This window comes from Psittacula echo (assembly GCF_963264785.1).
Source record: "Psittacula echo genome assembly, chromosome: 2".
Taxonomy (NCBI): Eukaryota; Metazoa; Chordata; class Aves; order Psittaciformes; family Psittacidae; genus Psittacula; species Psittacula echo.
Window position 1 is genome coordinate 60,726,797 of NC_137737.1, and position 18,842 is coordinate 60,745,638.

General features: G+C 58.1%; 2 protein-coding genes and 1 long non-coding RNA gene across 5 annotated transcripts; 1 reads left to right on the forward strand and 2 right to left on the reverse strand.

Moving 5' to 3' along the window:
- Positions 1 to 476: 476 nt before the first annotated feature.
- Positions 477 to 12,916, reverse strand: FASTK (Fas activated serine/threonine kinase). 3 transcript variants are annotated; one of them, XM_080610917.1, is made up of 10 exons: positions 12,800 to 12,916; positions 11,730 to 12,345; positions 9,438 to 9,908; positions 8,718 to 8,866; positions 8,265 to 8,481; positions 8,001 to 8,160; positions 7,527 to 7,618; positions 6,491 to 7,127; positions 6,256 to 6,370; positions 477 to 598 (listed from the first exon to the last, which is right to left on the reverse strand). In XM_080610917.1, exons 2-10 carry the CDS (start codon positions 12,298 to 12,300, stop codon positions 512 to 514), a joined length of 2,499 nt encoding a protein of 832 aa, XP_080467043.1. In that variant the 5' UTR covers positions 12,301 to 12,345; positions 12,800 to 12,916; the 3' UTR covers positions 477 to 511. The 3 variants fall into 3 exon arrangements, with proteins under 3 accessions (XP_080467043.1, XP_080467045.1, XP_080467044.1); XM_080610919.1 differs by having other exon boundaries at positions 12,761 to 12,874; XM_080610918.1 differs by lacking the exon at positions 12,800 to 12,916 and adding an exon at positions 12,461 to 12,574.
- A 254-nt stretch (positions 12,917 to 13,170) lies between these two features.
- On the reverse strand, positions 13,171 to 14,825 carry TMUB1 (transmembrane and ubiquitin like domain containing 1). Its single transcript, XM_080639511.1, has 3 exons — positions 14,760 to 14,825; positions 14,256 to 14,684; positions 13,171 to 13,893 (listed from the first exon to the last, which is right to left on the reverse strand). The coding sequence occupies exons 2-3, from the start codon at positions 14,657 to 14,659 to the stop codon at positions 13,539 to 13,541; spliced, it is 759 nt and encodes a 252-aa protein (XP_080495637.1). The 5' UTR covers positions 14,660 to 14,684; positions 14,760 to 14,825; the 3' UTR covers positions 13,171 to 13,538.
- A 133-nt stretch (positions 14,826 to 14,958) lies between these two features.
- On the forward strand, positions 14,959 to 18,573 carry LOC308217856. The gene is made up of 2 exons (XR_013956286.1): positions 14,959 to 15,027; positions 17,627 to 18,573. It is a non-coding gene; the product is annotated as an uncharacterized lncRNA (long non-coding RNA).
- The last annotated feature ends 269 nt before the right edge of the window (positions 18,574 to 18,842 follow it).

Below are 18,842 nucleotides of genomic sequence, written 5' to 3' on the forward strand. Positions count from 1 at the left end.
GGTTTTATTGTAAATTTAACCCCCCACTTCCCAAGCCCCCCCCTCCTCCCGGCTCAGGGCCCAGGGAGCAGCCCCCCCTGTGCAAACCGTCGGCCCTGCAGGGTCTGTCACGGCTCCTGGGACCCCGCAGTGGGGGCCAGGCCCAGCCCTCCCTTCCCACAGCAGTGCTGGGAGCACAGGGATCCCCCAAAGCTGCCAGGAGACCTGGCCAGGCCCTGCTGCAGCCAATGCTTGCAGACAGGGCTGGGGGGGGCAGCGTGGGACCCCTCATCCCCAGCACTCAAAGACTCCCCTACGCACCCAAATCATACCCCTCCCCCTGCTAACAGCAATAAATAATCTCACACTACCCCAGCCCCACATCACGGAGCAGGTGCCCATGCCTGGCCCCACATCCCCCCCGGCATGGGGGGCAGTTCTATCCCCCCCTAACCAGAGGAAATGGGCTGCAGCAGCCGCTGCCCCCTCCCCGCTCTGCCCCCTCCCCACCCAGGGCCAGCGCATCCATCCCTCAGAAGCGCAGCTCCCTCAGCTTCTGCCGCAGGTAGTGCTTGGCCTCCTCGATGCCACTCACCTTCTCCAGCTCTGTGTAGGGCAGCTGAAAGAGGACGGGGAGAAACAGTCAGAGCAGCACCCCCACCATCAGCTGGGACACCCGGGTGTGGTGGCAAGGGGGAACAACTAGGGCTTGGGCCCCTTCCGGGGGAAGGAGGGCACCGATGCTCCTTCCAAGGGGAGGGAAGGCACAAGGAGGAGCTGACACACCCCAGCACTGCATCCCACTGCCCCAGGGCAGAGGAAGTGAGGGGGCCGCCCAGGGAGGGACATGCCTTCCCAGCATGTCACCCCTGAACCTAGTTGCTCACTCTGGCACCTGCATCCACAGGCAGCCCCATCCTGATCCCTATGCCTGCAACAGAGGGAGCTTTTTCTCACCAGCTCATTGAGAAACAGGGCTAATAGTAGGCATCCTGAAGGGACAGGGTGGGAACACTTGGCACAGATGACCCAGGGACTCTGTGGAAAGGCCAGATCCTGACATGGGTGCTACACGAGGTCCAGGACCTGTTTGCAAGCATCACAGATGAGCAAGTGCGACGGGACACAGATAAACTGCAGATGCCCCAGGATAGTGGACAGGCTGCAGACAGGCGTTGTTCCCCCAGTCCCACGCAAGCCAGGGGTGAAGAAGGTGGCTAACTCTGCATGGGGGGAAGGAACCAAGTCCTCTAGCTGCAGGGAGTCTGAACCAAAGGCTCCTGACAGTGCTTCTAGCAGTTCTTGTATGAAGCCACCTCCTTGCACTGCTTCATGCTCCCTTCCTCATGGCCCAGCTTTGTGGGGTCTGCCTCCCCAGTGGGCTTGCCCTGCAGGCACCACAGAAGAATCAACAGCACAGAAAGCTCCTTCAAACAACAGGCTGGAGGCAACAAATGCCAGAGCAGGACACGGCTTCTGGCAACATCAAATCTGGCCATTATTCCGGACAGGGTACTGGGAAGGAAGGAGCATGTCCTTACCTAGAAAATTCCAAGGGAAAAGAGCTGCTGTCAATAAAAGGCCACGAGGGAAAAGAACATCTGCCTTGGAAAGGGTGAGCCCCAAAGCATCTGTGAGAGAGCGGAGGGTCTCAGGTAGGTGACCCTGCAATGGCACTCCCAGTCTGCCAGAAGGGTGGAAGGAAGGCACAAGTCTAGCTGCGGATGGAGGCAAGGAAGGGGCCAGGTACAAGACCTGGTGATGTCACAGAATCCCAGACTGGTTTGTGTTGGAAGGGACCTTAAAGCTCATCCAGTTCCAACCCCCTGCCATGGGCAGGGACACCTTTCACTAGACCAGGTTGCTCCGAGCCCCATCCAACCTGGCCTTGAACACTGCCAGGGATGGGGCAGCCACAGCTTTCATGGGGAGCCTTTTCCAGTGCCTCCTCACCCTCACAGTAGAGAACTTCTTTCTTATACCTAACCTGTTTTATAACTTCCCCTGTTCACATTTAAACCCATTTTCCCTGTCCTATCGCTAGTCCCTGATGAGGAGGCGCTCTCCAGCATCCTCTGCAGTAACCACGGGTAGCCCCTGCTTGCTGTGCCATGGAAGGAGTGGGCTCTCCTGGGAGGAAGCCCTGCTCAGAGACACTGACAAATCCACACCTGCCACTGCCATGGATCGACGGCATCCAAGGAGCACGGCCCTGGCACCGTCACACAGACATACCCAGACAGCTTAGCAGCGTGCCAGACATGACAGGCACTCCAGCCCTGGGCGAGCAGACACATGGCAGTGCAACAGCCAACAAGAGAAGGCCCTAACTGTAAGGAGGGCTGAGGTGTGAGCACAGGCACTGGGTCCAGCTGGACCAGTCACAAGCTGCACACCCAGGAGTCACCACAGGGTCAATACAGTTTAGTGTCCTCATCTGTGACCTGGACACCGGCACCAAGTGCAGCCTTGGTAAGGCTGTGGATGTACAAAATGGGGAGGAAAGGCTTTGCACCAGATGGTTCGGCTGCCTTCAGAAGGGTTTTATGAACAGGCTGAAGAAACTCACCTGCAGTGCTTCCTTGGAGAAAGGGGGCAAGTGGCATCCCAGGCAGCATTAGGAAAAGCACTAGACCACCAGGTTGATAAGGAACTGGCTGGGTGGCCACATGCAGAGAGTTGCAGTCAATGGCTGAATGTCAAGTGGAAACAGGTAACAAGTGGTGTCCCTCAGGGATCGGTGTTGGGTCAAGTCTTGTTCAACATCTTTGTTGGTGACATGGACAGTGGGATTGAGTGCACCCTCAGCAAGTTTGCCGATGACACCAAGCTGTGTGGTTCCGTTGATACGCCGGAGGGAAGGGATGCCATCCAGAGGGACCTCGACACGCTTGTGAGGTGGGCTGATGCCAACCTTATGAAGTTTAACCATGCCAAGTGCAAGGTCCTGCACCTGGGTCAGAGCAATCCCAGGCACAGCTACAGGCTGGTGGAGACTGGATTGAGAGCAGCCCTGTGAAAGACTTGGCAGTGTTGGCCCATGAGAAGCTCCCCATGAGCCAGCAGTTTGTGCTCGCAGCCCAGAGCGCCAACCGTATCCTGGGCTGCATCAAAAGGAGCATGACCAGCAGGTCGAAGGAGGTGATCCTGCCCCTCTACTCTGCTCTCGTAAGACCTCACTTGCAGTATTGTGTGCAGTTCTGGTGTCCTCAACATAAAAAGGACATGGAACTGTTGGAACAAGTCCAGAGGAGGGCCACGAGGATGATCAGGGGACTGGAGCACCTCCCGTATGGAGACAGGCTGAGAAAGTTGGGCCTGTTCAGCCTGGAGAAGAGAAGGCTGCGTGGAGACCTCATAGCAGCCTTCCAGTATCTAAAGGAGGCCTACAAGGATGCTGGAGGTGGACTCTTCAGGAGGGACTGTAGTGACAGGACAAGGGATAATGGGTTTAAATTTAAACAGGGCAAGTTTAGATTGGAGATAGAGAGGAAGTTCTTTACTGTAAGGGTGGTGAGGCACTGGAATGGATTTCCCAGGGAAGTTGTGAATGCTCCATCCCTGGCGGTGTTCAAGTCCAGGTTGGGCAGAGCCTTGGGTGGCATGGTTTAGTGTGGGGTGTCCCTGCTCATGTTAGGGGGGTTGGAACTTGATGTTCTTAAGGTCCTTTCCAACCCTAACTATTCTATGATTCTATGGGAGGTAGCAGATCCTTGTCTGCTACTGAGCACTGGTGAGACACAACTGAAGTGTCTAGTGATGAGCTCTCCAGAACAAGACATGGAAGTACCAGAGCACATCCAGTGCAAGGGCATGAGGATGATCAGGGGACTACAGCGTGTGATATGCAAAGAAAGACTGACAGCACTGGAGCAGAAAAGGATTGGGGCATCTTATATATGTGCAAATACCTGACAGGCAGTCAGAAACAATACAGAGCCAGACTCTTAGTGGTGCTCAGTGACAGGAAGAGAGGCAAGAGCACAAACCTAGGCCACCAGAAACACCACTTAAGGAAAAGCTACACACACACCCCCCTGCCCAAATGTAAGAAACCCTCTTTTACTGTGAGGGTAAAGCAGCACTGGCCTTGACCCTGGAACAGGTTACCCAGAAAGCAACCTCTGAGTCATTCAAATCTCCACTGGTTATGGTACCAAGCACCCTGCCTGTGTGAGCCAGGGCTGGACTGGGTGATCTCCAGAAGCCCTTGCAAACCTAAGCTACTCTGAGATGCAGTAAAGGTATCAGAAGAAGAGGAAACGAACCTCAAACAAGATGAGCAAGAACAACTGGCAAGCTGTGAAGCAGCTTCAGCTCAGGAAGAAGTTGAACTGCCTGGGGTTCTTTATCTTAAAGGAGTGGCCAAGGGGAAGCGACTTTGGAAACACAAACGTAGAAGGTGGTAACCGCAGAGCTGCTCTTCTCTCCCTCGTGGTACCAGACCCAGCAGCACACATCAGCTGAGCTGACAGGCTTAAAACAAACAAGGGCTTGTTGCAGGTGACAGTGCCTGGAGCTGCCTGGCACCGGACACCACAGGTGTGGAAGAGAGCAGGCTTAAAGAGGAATAAAAAGCTCACAGAGAAGAGGCTCACTGGGGAGATCAAACACAGGTCTCCGGGCAGGTGCAGGAGTTCTCAGGCTATCTGTGATCCATGTCTGACTCATTTTCCAAGGATCTGTCACTGCCTGCTGCTGGAAAGGGACTAGAGGGGATGGGACCAGCATGGCCATCCTCACACCCCCAAAGGGAGCTGACCACAGCAGCAGCTGCCCCATGATCACACTGAGCAGAGGGGAGGAAGGAGCTCTAGAGCCTCAGTCATGCAGGTCCTGACACCTAATGGCATACTGCAAGATAGCTCTTTCTTGCCTGCACTCCTGCCCTTCCGCCTTGCTCCTCAGGGACGCTGCTGGGCTGCTGGTCACAGCCTCATTCTCCTGGAGCAGCCCTGGCACATGCAGTAATGGTCACCATAGATGGTTTGAGACAGGACATGGACACCGGGCAAGGTGAGCATGGTCCCTGGCTGCTGTGGGTGCAGCACAGGGCAGGCAAGCAAGGGCAGCTCTGGGACGCGGTGGCCCAAAGCTGGGAGTGGAGGCAGCTGTGCCAAGCACCATCCCCAGCCAAGGGCATCCCGGAGCCCAGACACACAGTGAGATCCTGTGGCACCAGCTGGGAGTGCTCCTCCACACAGCAAAGCTGCTCAGCCCCACAGCTGCTCATCCTGAAACCCAGCACAAGGGAGACCCAGGGTGGGCTGCACAGGAGAGCTGGGCCTGCTGCACTGCCCTGCAGTGATCTCCAAGGGATCTCCAAGGAAATACCACACTGTGAGTCATGGGACTGCAGAAGCTATGCATAAACAAAGGGCTTCTGAACTACGTACACGGCAAATTATGAAATGAGGAGGAGCTTCATGTTGGCACACGGTGCCGTCAGCAGCAGGGAGGCAAGGAGCTTTAACAAATAGTTATGGGACTGCTTAATAGACCTATGACTGTAATTCAGGTGACCTCTGAAGTGGAGAAGTAAACAGGAACGAGAGGCCTGCCTTTCTGTTTTCCTCAGAAAGATCCATCCTCCAGTTACAAATCACCTCACAGAGTCTTGCAGAAGCTGCACACCTCAAAACAACGTCTGAAGTTACCAAAGAGGTCTGGAGACAATTACAAAGGTGTCAGTGACGCCTCGAGGCCTTCTCCATTCGCAACTCTTGCCACAGACCAGCCAGAGGCTGCACCCAAAGAGGCCAGGGCTCCAAAACTGGCACCAAATGGAGGTTGGCCTCGCCTCACCTCCACCACAGTGGCCAGAGGCACGCTGCAGAATCCACAGCTTGGATCACAGTGCAGGGTATCAGCCTGAGCTAAGTCCTCACTTAATTTCCACCCAGAGGCCCTGCAGCTGATGTGCCTGCTGAGCCCAGGCTGAGCCAGTGTTCCCCTGTTCCCCCTCACTGACTAGCGAGCTGGCTGTCTCTCAGCTCCACACCAGGATTCCTGCAGCACCGGTGGACACGAGAGGCTGTTCCCCTATCCCTGCTTTCCACCAGCCGCATGGAAAAAGTCTTGGTGTGGGGAGGGGAGGGCAAAAAGTAGCTGTGAAGATGAGTCACTGCTTCCTCTTGCTAGCAGCAAGCACGGAAGGAGGAAGGAGGGCTGCCGCTGGGAGTGCTTGCAGTGGAGGTGCCAGTTCTCCAGCCCATCTTGCCACAGGGCCATGGGTGGTTTCTGCCTGGGGGAGGGAAGGGGCAGCCCCCCTCTTACCTGAACTAAACAGTAGCCCAGCAGTCGCAAGTGCCTGTCCCTCATGGCTCGTGAGCCCACCAGGATATCGGAGTTCTGGCAGTAATGCCACTTGTCATTGACTGACAGCACCACCCTGCAGAGGACAGAGAGCGGGAGGATGACAGTGCTACCCATGTCACAGACCCTGCAGGCAGGATGGGCAGCAGTGCCACCCAGTCCCCACAACAGCAGAGGATGAAGGGCAGCTCGGTACCTCTGAATCTCCTCAGCTCCCTGCGGGCCATCGCCTGGCCCTCGCTTGGGGCTGGGCCGGCATGGAGAGGGTGGAGGGCAGGTGTCCTCGCTGGTGGGGGGACTCCTTTCCTCCGTCTCCTCCTGTGCCTGCTCCCCCTGGAAGCAATTGTGATCGTGGCCAGTGCAGCTGGCAGCAGTCTCCTCTTCCTCCTCCAGGATCTTGCTGATAGGGAATTGGAAGAGCGTGGCTGCGGAGGTGCCCCTGGGGGAGCAGTCAGGGGTGCCAGCTGGCTGTGCAGAGAGGCACTCGGAAGGGCTGCTTAATGTGGAGCTGCCCTGGCTCTCCAGGGAAGACTCTTTGCTCAGGCTGCAGTAATAGTCCGAGGGGGGCTGGTAGCAGGGCCCCCCTGGGGCAGGGCAAAGTGTGGGGAGGAACCTCCCGGCCAGGTTGTTCTCCCGGGATCCCGGGGAGCTGCTTGGCGTCTCTGGAGCAAACGGGGCAAAGTCCTGCAAGTCTGAGGTGAGGGCCAAGACGCTTGAGCGCAAGGAGATGGCAGCAGGGGATGTCGTAGCGTGGACAGAGGGAGCCTTGGAAGCTGCAGGAACACGGGAGAGAGGCAGCACAGTGCCCGAGCGGTTGATCCACAGCAGGAAGTCTGCAGAGAGAGAACAGGGATCAGCACCAGACTTGAGACCCCTCTACTGATGGGACATGTGCTCGGAAACCTCATGTGTCCCAGAGTGGGAGACTGTACCAGCCAGCTTAGCAGACAGGAAAGCAGAGGGAACCCCCCCACTATCACACTGGCCCAGCTGAGCCCTTCTGCAGTGGGGCAGCTTGGGGAGCTTCGTCCTAAAGTACTGGGAGAAAGCAGTGTCATGGGGAAGGTGGTGAAAAAGCAGCCAAATCTAGTTCTGCCCTGAATAAGCTCCCACCCTCAGGCCTCTCTGAAACACTCAGGCAGCCACAGGGCTTCTACTGTGCCCACAGCCCCGCACATCCCACTGCCAGCTCCCCAGGGAGCCATGGCCCTGCTCTAATGCAGCCGAGCTACCTGTGCAGTATCCTGGGGGCAGCACCTCATCCTGCCGATAGCACTCTTCTCCCACCAGCTGGCGCAGGGCCTCGGCCACCAGCCCCTTGTAACTGAGGGGAAAAGGAAGAGTCAAAGGACGCAATGGGGAGAGTCCCCATCCTGCCCCCTCAGGCGCTGCCAACCCACACTGTCCCTCTGAGCACATCTGTGCAGAGACATGGAGGCTCCTGGGGGTGGGAAATAAAGAAAGCCTTTGGGCTCATTCAGCAGAAAAGCTCCTCTCGATACTGTTACACCACCAGCATATTCTTCTTCCCCAAAGGGTTGTCAATCACTGGAACACGCTGCCCAGAGTCGTGGTAGAGTCACCACCCCTGGAGGTATTTAGAAGACCTGTAGACATGGTGCTTTAGGGCCGTGGTTTAATGGTGGAACTGGCAGAGTCAGGTTTGTACCCCCGGGGCAGCCCTCCCCTCCCTCCCCAGCACTGACCTGTACTTTCTGTTGGCCTCGTCGGCCGTGAGGGCGTGCTCAAACATGAGGACGCGGTAGCGCGGGTCAAGGCGCGGGCCACTGTAGTCATGGAACTCCAGCTCCACCGCAGCGTCCAGCAGCGAGAGGTAGCGGCGCACAATCAGCGCGTAGGGGCTGCCTGCGGGGACAGAACGGGTTTTATGCTCCTGTTCTTTCCAGTGCTTCTCAAAACCACTGCCACCCCAGCCCTGAGCTGTGATGCCTGGAAATGGCCCAACATACTCATAACATTGGTGATGAAGGCTGGGGAGAAGACTTGGTGCAGGACGGTCTGTGGGAAATGGCTGAGCTGAAACATGGACATGAGGATGTTGACGGTCGCCAGGGGTGAGCTGCCAGCCTTCTGCTCCAGGATGGCCTCCAGCTTGGGGAAGAGCTCGCAGTGGTTGGATGGGCGGTAATTCATGCGACTGAAGGGAAACACCAGCTTCTGGATCACCTGCGGGCAGGAGGAGAATGAGTGGGGCTGGGCCAGGCAGCGGGAGAAAGGACAGGTCAAACCTGTCCAGAGCTGGGCATGAACAGGCTCTCACAGCCCGTAAGAACCAGAGCACATCCTGGTTGCTGCCAGCAAGAAGAACCAGCCAAAAGGCAGAGAAGTGACGTGGTTCCCCAGCATCAGGGCAGCTCTGGAGCCAGCCCCAGGCATCCCTCCAGCCTGGGGTGAACACTCACCTTGCTGTCGAGCTGCTCCCCACGCTTCAGGAGGAAGTTAGCGATGGTATCAAGCAGCCGTGGCTCACGCAGCCGGTGCCGGGCCACGTACTTGGCGATGAGGGCCATGGTGTAGGGGGTGAGGTTCTCTGCCTTCCTGGGGAGCCACTCTGCACAGGGCAAACCACAGCAGGGTATCATCAGAGAGGCTTGGCTCTGGACCAACTGCAGCTCTCCAGGAGCCACTACAGCCTGGGCAGAAAAGGCAGTGCAGGCAGGTAGGATATAACAAGACCCAGAGCAAAGCCCTCTCTCCTGAAACTCAGACGACTTCCAAAAACCTTTAAGTTATGTGGCTTGTGAGAGGCTCAGGCAGAATCCCATCACATGCACACCAGGAAGCACAGCTGGAATATACACAGAATAGGGTCTCTTCTCTAGAAACCCCACTGAAAACAGCCTGCTCCCAGTCTCGAGGTAAGGCAGGCTCCCAACCCTGGAAGGACTAGGCTGGGAAGTCAGTGACAGGACAGCCAGAGCACAGAGCATCTGTCGCTGCAGCCCCACCAAGGCGTTGAGCTCCTGGCACTCAGCATAAACCCCTGGTGCTGTCATAAACCGCGATGTCCTCTGGGGCCAGGACAGGAGGCTCCAAGGCTGCCAAGTGCACGGATCACCCTCCACCGGGGCAGAGGCTTGCACAGTGGGCAAGGACCCTGCCTGGGCAGACCCTGCCCTCACCTGCCATGCTCCGGATGAAGCGCTCTTGGCGGTTCTCGTAGAAGAGCTGAGAGCTGAAGATGGCCTCCAGGGCTTTGTTGTTCGCCTCCTGGGCACACAGGGCCAGCATCTCATCCAAGAGGGCCAGCTCGTGCTCCCGCATGGCACTCACTTGCCCCAGCGTGTGCCTGACAAGGCGCAGGATCTTGCGGTTGTTGATCAGCTGCTGGTCGGAGGCTGGGTGTCCCTGCAGTGCCTGTGCCCGCAGCCGGTAGTAGGAAAGGAGCAGGAAGAGGGTCTGGGGGTGCCGCTCTTTCTCCAGGTGCCGCTCCAAGCTGCTGAGGCAAGACTCAACCAGGGGGTGGGGGCTGGATGGGTGCAGCCTCATCACGCTGCTGAACACCATGGAGACATCCTTCTGGTTGAAGCGGCCCAGGCGGCTCCGGGATTCATCCTCCAGCACTCGCACCAGCGGCGACTCCCCGGGGAGGCCTGTAACAGGGAAGGGATGAGGGACGTCCAGACTCCATCTCCCATCTTCACTATACGCAACTGTACTCGTAGGTCAGGCACTAGGCTACAGCCGGAGGACAGGTTTGTCATGTCAGTGATCAAATCAAAGGTGAGAAAGGGAAAAAGACCAGTCTGGCAGAGCCTGACCGGAATACAATGGCATCTGAACCACAGAAAAAGTCATGTGGAGCTGCTTGGTTATTACCCCCTGCTCTGCCAAAATGGATGTCCTTTAGTTCATCTGCAAAAGTGAGGTTTATTTCTTAACTCTCCAACTTCTTAAAGACAAATAAGACACCTCTAAAAGTACTTTTACGAAAAGTTATGGTTGGAAAACAAACAGTAAATCAACACATCACTGAAATAAAACCTGCCTCTGTGTGATGGGAACTAATCCTTTCACATCTCCAGCCTTCTCCCTTTTCCTACTGTAGCTTTAGTCTTTCAAACCCGACTCCTGGGAAAAACCCCAGCCCTGGGTGTATTATTCAACCAGGGAAAAACGAGAGGCCAGGCACACAGGAAAAAGGCAAAGGCCGTCCTCCGTGTGTCAGGAGAGATATGTCCAGGAGACACATGGAGCATTAGGCTCCGTATGAGGCCCTGGTAGCCCACTGCTCTCCTGAGCCAGCTGACGGGATTTCAGTTTTCAAAAGGGCTTTAAAGCAACGGAGGCAGCATGGGGTAAGTCGCTGCGTTTTATCATTAATCAAAAATCAGCCAGAAGGTGGAAAGTGAAGAATTGGTCTGAGCAGTTGCTTTGTTCCTTCTAGAAGAGGCGGGTGAGTGTTTTTATTAATGAGCGGGTGAGCGTGGTGAGCAGGGGAGGGCGACTGACAGAGAACAAAGTGTGGGTCAAATCCAGAGCAGGCCGGGGGGAGCCCAGCTGAGGGGAGAGGCGCCTGGAAGCCCAGAGCTCAGCGTCAACAAACACTGAGCACTGAGAGACAGAGCAGGGAAGAGCAGGAACTTCTTCCCTCCCCCCTCCAGCAGGCTCTAGAGTTACTGCATCAACCCATGGCCGGCACGGGGCAGCTCAGCCAAGACCTCGGCCCAGCATGCAGCGGCAGTGGGGGGAAACATAAAAGCAAACAGAATGGCAGGAGACGTGTGCATGGGGCTGGCAAGAACCACTGGGGTGGGGAAGGCATGCACCACGGGGTACCTGCCAGGCACCCTGGTATCACCAGAGCAGGCAGGAGGACCCGCAGGGCCCTTGGGGGTGCCCAGCCCAGCAGAGGCTCCATAATGCCCAGGGGCTGCAGCTGAGCAGGAACCCAAAACAGCTTGAACCTTCTCTTCTGAATATCAAATGCCCACCGACACAGGGCACACAGCTTGCAAAAGGTTTAGCCAAAATCTCGCATCGCACGCTTTGATGCTCAGATGTTTCCCTGATTTTCAGGGCTGGAACAAAACTCAAGAGTGGTTTATCCCACATCCTGCCAGGCAGCGCTGGCCACCACTTTGGCTGCCCTTCGGGCTGACTGCTGCAGCCAGCTGAGCTCCTCCCTGAGCAGTCAGTCCATCCTTTTAACCCCAAGCAGAGCCTCCTCCTCCTTCAAAGGGCACAGCTCCATCTGCCACAGAGCCACCATCACATGTCAATCCACACACAAACCCAGACACCAGTGCCTGTCCCAGTATGTCTTTCCTCCCTCCACGGCAGCTGGATAAGCCAGCTTTCCTTTCACCTCACAGATCACATGGTGGCCTGTGTCCCACTGCCTCACTGCCCCCACCTCCCCATTTGCTGTGGGTGATCCCACACAGGCCAACGCCGGCTACCCAAACACTCACCCAGCGCAGCAGCGGCGTACAGGCAGTTGACAATACTGAAGTTATCGAACTTGGAGCAGCCACTGATGATGGCCTGACAGAGAGTCTGGAACTCTGGCTGCTCCAGCACCTGGGCGGGTCCACGGCTCTCCCCATTCACTGCAACGTGGCCCTGCTGCTGCTGCTGCAAGAGCTGGCCCAGCTTGTGCAGGGCGATGGGGTAGTGGCTGGCAGACACTTTGCTGGGATTCTGCGTGACCCACCGCAGCACTTCCCCCACGCTGCGGGAGCGCTCGATCAGACGCTTCATTGTGAAGAAGGTGTCATAACTCATCTTCTCGTGAATGAAGTTCCAGCTCTTCCTCTTGCCATGGCCTCGAGTCCTGTAGGCGTCTGGGGGGAAGGTGTGCAGCAGCCCATGGCCATAGGGGTCCAAGGGGAGCAGCACAGCCCGCTGCTTCGCTTTACCGGCACAGTAGCAGGCGGGATACATCCCGGCCCCGCTCCGGTCACCAGCAGCTAGGCCCTGCAGGACTCCGGGCCACACACTCTCCCGGGTCAGAGCACGGAGCCATGGCAGCAGGCGCAGCATGGCGAGGGCAGGGCGGCTCGGGAGGCTTCAGAGAACGGGGAGATCCTGGGAATGAGAGGAGGGCAGCAGGGGGGTCAGCTCGGCAACAGCCGGTGAGGGGTAACAAGGAGGCCACACCGGGACCCCCCACCCGCCCAGATCCACCTCAGTGCAGCGGTACCTGCTCCATACACCGCCCACTTCTGAGCTCCCCGCACCAGGAGCTCCCCGGCACCGGGCCCCCCGCCCCGCACAGGCCCCGTTACACTGAGTCCCTGGCCAGCACAGGTGCCCCCACACCGATGTCGTCCCTCCCCCATCCCTTCTCCCGAGGCCCGCAGATCCCCTTTGTCCCAGGAGCCTTAGCGCACGCAGATCCCTGTCCGGTACCGCCGGGCCGCACCGAGCGCTCCTCCGCGGTACTGGGAGCGCCAGGCCGGGCCGCAACGGGACGGAGAACCCGGGGCTCCCCCATGCCCACCCGCCGGGCCCAGCCGTGCCCCGCAGTGCCGGGCCCTACATGGCGCTCGCGGCCGCGCTGTGTCCCGCCGCCGCCGCCCCGGCCGCTCAGCGCCGCCCGGACACCGAGTCCGCCATCTTCCCGACAGCCCCCGCCGGGCCGCGGGCTCGGCCCCGCCCCCCGCGCGGCCCACACTTCCGGGAGCGGGCCCACACCACCCCTGAGCTGCCGGTTCCCGTCCTCCAATGAGCGGGCCCCTCGCGCAGGGGGCGGAGCATACCCGCCAGCTCGGGAGCGCGGCTGCCCTGCGGAACGCGTGGCCCGAGGCGCTGACCACGCCCCGTCCTCGTAGCCCCGCCCCTCCCCCGCCCCGGTCTCCCCCCTCCCCACCGGAGGCGCATCAGAGCCGGAAGCCCGCGATCGTTCACAGTCCTTCCTCTTTAATCGTGACACCAGGATCCCCGGGGCAGCCCCAGGGGAGCGGATACCCCCAGGCAGGGCTCGGCCAGCTCAGGCGGGAGCATTGCTCATGAGAGATCCGACCCACGAGGCGCAGGTGTGGGATGTGGGACAGGCTGGGATCCCCCTCCCCAAAGGCAGCCCGGCTCCAGCCCCTGCAACACCCTTGTCCCTGGCTGCTGTGCTGTCACGGATGCCTCCTGCCTGGCTCGGCCCCCTGGGAGGGAGTGCTGGGTCCACACAGTTCAGGTCCAGCCCCCCAGTTTGGGAGTGCAGGCAGCCCCCTCCTGGCATCATGAGTGCTCTGGGGCACGGCAGCTCTTTCGGGCGCAGAGCTGTGCTATCTGCGGTACATGGTGAAGGCCATGAAGCTGAAGAGGAGGGTGAGGCCGGCTAGGAAGGTGGTGGCAGTGGCGGTGAAGACGTGGCGGTACTGGAGCTGGAAGTACCAGAGCACGGCCAGCATCAGCACGAAGAGCGGCAGCATGAGGCTGCCCACATTGAGGGCAGCGTGCACAGGGTCGGCGGAGGCATGGGGGCCGGCAGAAGTGGGAGCCGGGCTGTGCTGGGAGATGTGGCAGTGCAGGACGCTGTTGTGGGTGAGGTGCAGGGAGGCCAGGCTCTGGCTGTCATCACGCAGCAACTGCCCCTGGTAGATCAGCCGCACTTGCTGCTCCTGCCCGGGAAAATAGGCCCTGCAGCGGAGGTGGCAAGGAGGGAGATGTCACACTCCCATCAGGATGCAATCCCCCCCCATCCAGCCCCCCAGGTGCAGCTAGTGAATGCACCCACCCTGACCACCCGCTAAACCCCATGCCCCCACTTCACCACCCGCTGCCACAGGCAATGACAGAAGTGAAGGCACTGGGACAACCCCACCACGGATGGGCACAGGCACACCGAGCACACACCACCCATACAAGAGTGCGAGTGGCAGCTCCCAGCTGCTCCAGGGAAGGCAGGAACGGCCGGCAGGGCTCGGGGACGCCCCCAACGCTGCCCCAGCCGGGGCAGCCCCGAGCGGTGCCGCGGGAGAACCGACCTGCCCTCCCCTCACCTCTTCAGGGCCCCAACTGTATCGCCGGGGCGCACCCGGGCCAGGCGCTCCGTGTCGTTGAGGAACTTCAGCCGCAGCACCATGGTGGGCTCGGCGGGGTCGCCGTCCCCCTCACTGAGGGAGCCCTGCGCAGGTGCCGGGCTGGCCCGGGGCCGCAGCCCCGCCGCCAGCCCGCCCGGCCCATCGGGAGCCGCTGCAGCCGCTGCCGCCGCTGGCGGGGCCTTGTGCTCCACGGGGGTTGGGGCAGCGCTCGGTCCCTCCTCGGGCACCGGCGCGGCGGCGCGGGGCGGGGCAGCGGGCTCGGGGGCGCGGGTGGAGGCCCAGGCCAGCCCCAGCACCACGGCGACCAGCAACAACGCGAAGAGCACGGTCACCTCGTCGCCAACGCCCTCGATCAGCGTCATGGCGGCGGCGGTAGCGGTTACCGACCTGGGGGCACAGAGCGGGGCAGTCAGCCCGCCGGGCCGCAGGCGACCGGAGCCACGACTCGCCCAGGCCCCTCACCTGCCGCCATCGCGCCGCTTCCGCCTCCCCGTAAGGCACGCCGGGAGCTGTAGTCCCAATGGACGCAGGCACAGAGCGCACCCGCGAAGCACGCAGGGAGCTGTAGTTCTATTCTGCGCATGCGTAGAAGTTTCCCCTGCTGGCACGCCGGGAGTTGTAGTCCCGCTTCTTGGCTCCTTGCGCGCAGGAGGATGGGGCGGGATTACAGCTCCCGGCGTGCCCCGCGCCGGGACCTCGACTAAGAGCCTGCCCTCGTCCGCCATTATCGGTTTGTGAGGTGTTGGTTCCTGGTGGTCTCTGTGTGAGGAGATGCGATGCTCCGGGTTGGATGGGGGAAGGGACTGCAACAGCTGGGCCTGGTTTCACGGGGAGGAAAGGAGGCCCTCGGGTTGTTGATGTTAATGTGGTGGCTCTTGGAGAGGCTTAGGATGGAAGGATGGCTCTTGAGGGTGGTGCACAGAATAGACTGGACTATGTTAGCAGGAATGGACCTACAACCATCACCTAGTCCAACTGCCTGACCACTTCAGGGATGGCCAAAAGTTAAAGCATGTTGTTAAGGGCATTGACCAAATGCCTCTTGAACAGTGGCAGGCTTGGGGCATCAACCACGTCTCTAGGGAGCCTGTTCCAGGGTTTGAGCATCCTCTTGTTAAGTAAATGCTTCCTAGTGTCTAGTCTGAGCCTCCCCGATGCAGGTTCAAGCCATTCTCATGCATCCTCACCCTGGATCCCACAGAGAAGGGATCAGCACCTCCCTCACCACCTCCCCTCCTCAGGTACAGAGCCGTGAGGTCGCCTCTCAGCCTTCTTCACTCCAGACTGGACAAGCTCAAAGTCCTTAGCTGCTCCTCAGAGGATGTGCCTCCCAGCCCTGCTACCAGCTTTGTAGTCCTGCCTGGGTGCATTAAAGGAACTTCACATCCTCACAAACAGCGGGGCCCAGCACTTGCACACAGTGCTGCAGGTGAGGCCACCCCAAGGTTGAATACAGTGGACAATTCCCTCTCTGACCAGCTGGTTCTGCTGTTTGATGCAATCCAGGCTCTCTGGGAGCCAGGGCATGGGGCTGACTCACACACAGCCCGCTGCTGACCAGCCACTCTTCCTCCACCCTGCCGACCAGGTCCCTTCCTGCGGGACTGCTCACTAGCCACTCCTCATTTGTGGGATGTTCTTGGAAACCTGTTAGTGGGACCAGAGGCTGCTGTGGAAATGCTCTGAGGGCTGGAGCACCTCTCTTATGGAGAACAGGCTGAGAGAGCTGGGCTTGTTCAGCCTGGAGAAAAGGAGGCTCAGGGGAGATCTTGCAACTCTACATGATAGGAGGGGTGGGGGGGGGGGTGGGGGGGTGGGGGGTGTGATCTCTTGTGACAGGACAAGAGGAAATGGACTCCAGTTGTGCCAGGGGAGATTTAGATTGGTACCTGGGGACATGGGTGAGTGGTGGTGTTGGCAATGCTGGGTTGTAGTTGATGAGCTTTAAGGGTCTTTTGCAATGTAAAGGATTCCGTAATGCTAAAGCAAGGTGGGCAATCCAGCAAATTCCACAGGCAGCACCAGCAGCTGGAGTTGCTGCGCTCTGGTGAAGATTTGATCTGTGTTAGGAAGTGAACGGAAAGTGCAGCGCAGAGAACGCACAGGAGAGTGGGAGAAATTAAAGACTAAAACTGACTGAGTTCCAGGAATCCTTTGAAGGACTGTGAATCCCCAGATGCGTTTAAACCCACCTGCAGGCTTCATGAAGAAGGGAGGTGTGAAAGATAGATGAAAAAATCAGTGTGGAGCAGCTTTTGTCTCCAACTTGGTTTTGATATTTAGATAATTTACCCTAAAATCTCTCTTAGCCAGTTAGTGTCTGGTAGAAGCCTTAATGCTGGAGGCCTAATTTTTCTGTGATGCTCATAAAGGAACAAAGCTGAAGAGAGCTCCCTAGGTTCAAGGCCAGGTTGGACAGGGCTTGGAGCAACCTGGTCTAGTGGAAGGTGTCCCTGCCTGTGGCAGGAGGTTGATACTTAATGAGCTGTAAGGGTCCCTTTGAACTCAAACCAGTCTGGTGTTTCTGAGTGATTCTGTGGTGACAGTATCCCCTCCTCAGGGCATTGCTCTGGGGGTCCATCACTTTGATGGCACAAGGTATTTCAGATGATAGACTGGGGAGGTGCACAAGGTGCACGGAGGTTCTAGGGAGCTGGGTGGCTCCTGGGAATTCATCATTTTCCCTTCTGGACTCTGGGTGGGAATGTCAGGCTGGTTGGTAGGGCTGGGGGAAGCTGGGATTCTGTTCCCAGTCCCAGGGGTGGGGCACGGAGCTGGAGGTGGTGATTCTCTCAGCTGCCTCCTCCTTCCCGCTCTGCATTTGTCATCACTGCTCCCAGCTTATCGTTCTGCTGCAGCAGTGCAGGGTGATGGGATGTGTGATGGGAGAGCTCAAGGCTGCAGGCAGCACAAGTGTCATACCAGCACTAGCAGGAGGCACTGCAGACAGAACATCTATCCTCTGTGTGCTGCTGTCTCACAGAACTGGAGAGCAGAACTCATCCTGTCATTGCAGGGAAGGCTTTTCTGACCTGCAAACAGCAGTGAGGGAGCTGGAAAGTGAGGCTGCCAGAGCAGAGCACTTGCATGCACAGCAGGATGTAAAAATAGGCTGTTCCTGGTGTCCTCGCTTCCCAGTCATCCTGGAAGCCCATGGGGAGGAATGCTTTCCAGCAGAGGAGGAGAGACAGTCTCCTGATGTAACTTGCCTCAGCAGCTACACTGCGGAGCAGGAAGCCGTGAATTCAGTCTTAACACCAGAGCATCTCTGCTCACTGTCCACATGTCAAGGTCTGTACTGGAAGCTGACTCCTCTCCTCTCCCTGCAGCATCTCCCTTCATCATCCTGATGGGACCAAGGAGCCCCGTTAGCACCTCCAGGGAAGCTCAGCGCCTGTGGGAGGAGAGACATGCGAGAGATGAACGCCTCTGCAGCTGAAACTGCTCCTGAGGAGCTCCTACCAACAGCACGAGGTGTCAGCCCCGCTCAGAGACATGGAGACGTGTTGTGGGGAGAGTTGGGCTGGAAAAAGGAGCTGGAGGGTGGGAGTTGGGAGTGCTGAGCCGCAGCATTGCGAGGTGGGGATCCACGTTCACAAAGGACTGTGGAGAACCAGCTCATTGGAGACCCCATGGTCATCACGAATGAGGGGTCTCTGGCAAGATCCTGGGAAGCCGCCCTGCAGCACAACACTGTCTCTCATGGGGAAGGGCTGGAGGGCTCTCAGGGCTGGAGGACTCCAGGGGTCTGATGGCAGTGGTGGGCAGCACCCACAGGTGCAGGTTGTGCTGCTCACTGTGCCAAGGTGCTTGGGCTGATGGGTGAGCCAGGAGGTGAGAGCAGGCAGGACCCCAGCCTGAGGTGCTGCAGGATGGTGGGTGCACTGCTCCTCCCCACAGCAGTTCGCTGCAAGCATGGTGCAGGGGTGAGAAGCTGGTGGGAACAAGCTGTCCCTTCCCTGTGTCACTGAGGGTGATGCAGAAAGCCCTAGGCAAAACCTGGGGGAACCGGGGAGGCTCAGGGGCTGAGGCTGGGTTGCCGCGAATGGAGAGAACATCTCAGGGATGTGAGGGTGCAGAATGCAAAGGAAGCAGGAGATTTGAAAAATACATACACTGTGTAGGAAGCAGAAGCAGGATTTATAGCTTCCAGGACATAGAAAATAAGCTGTGTCTGAATAAAATCATTTGAGTGGTTATGACTGCTCAAATTTAATGCATTTTATCCAGTGGTTAATCACCCTCACTGATAAAATTTTGTGTCTCATTTTCAATATGGATTTGTCTGGCTTCAGCTTCCAGAGATTGAGTCTTTTTATATCTTTCCTGGCTCGATTAAAGAGCCATTTAATATTTCCCTGTGAAAGTAGTTCTACAGTGTAATCAAGTCACCCCTCAATCTTCTTTTGGATAAGCTGAACAGATTGTGCTCTTTAAATCTTCTGCGGTAAAGCGCTCGCTCTAGCCCTCACATCATTCTGCGTGGGGCTTTGCAGGATCTCTTTGGGTTTTCAATATTCATCTCAAATATTGTCAATATAAAGT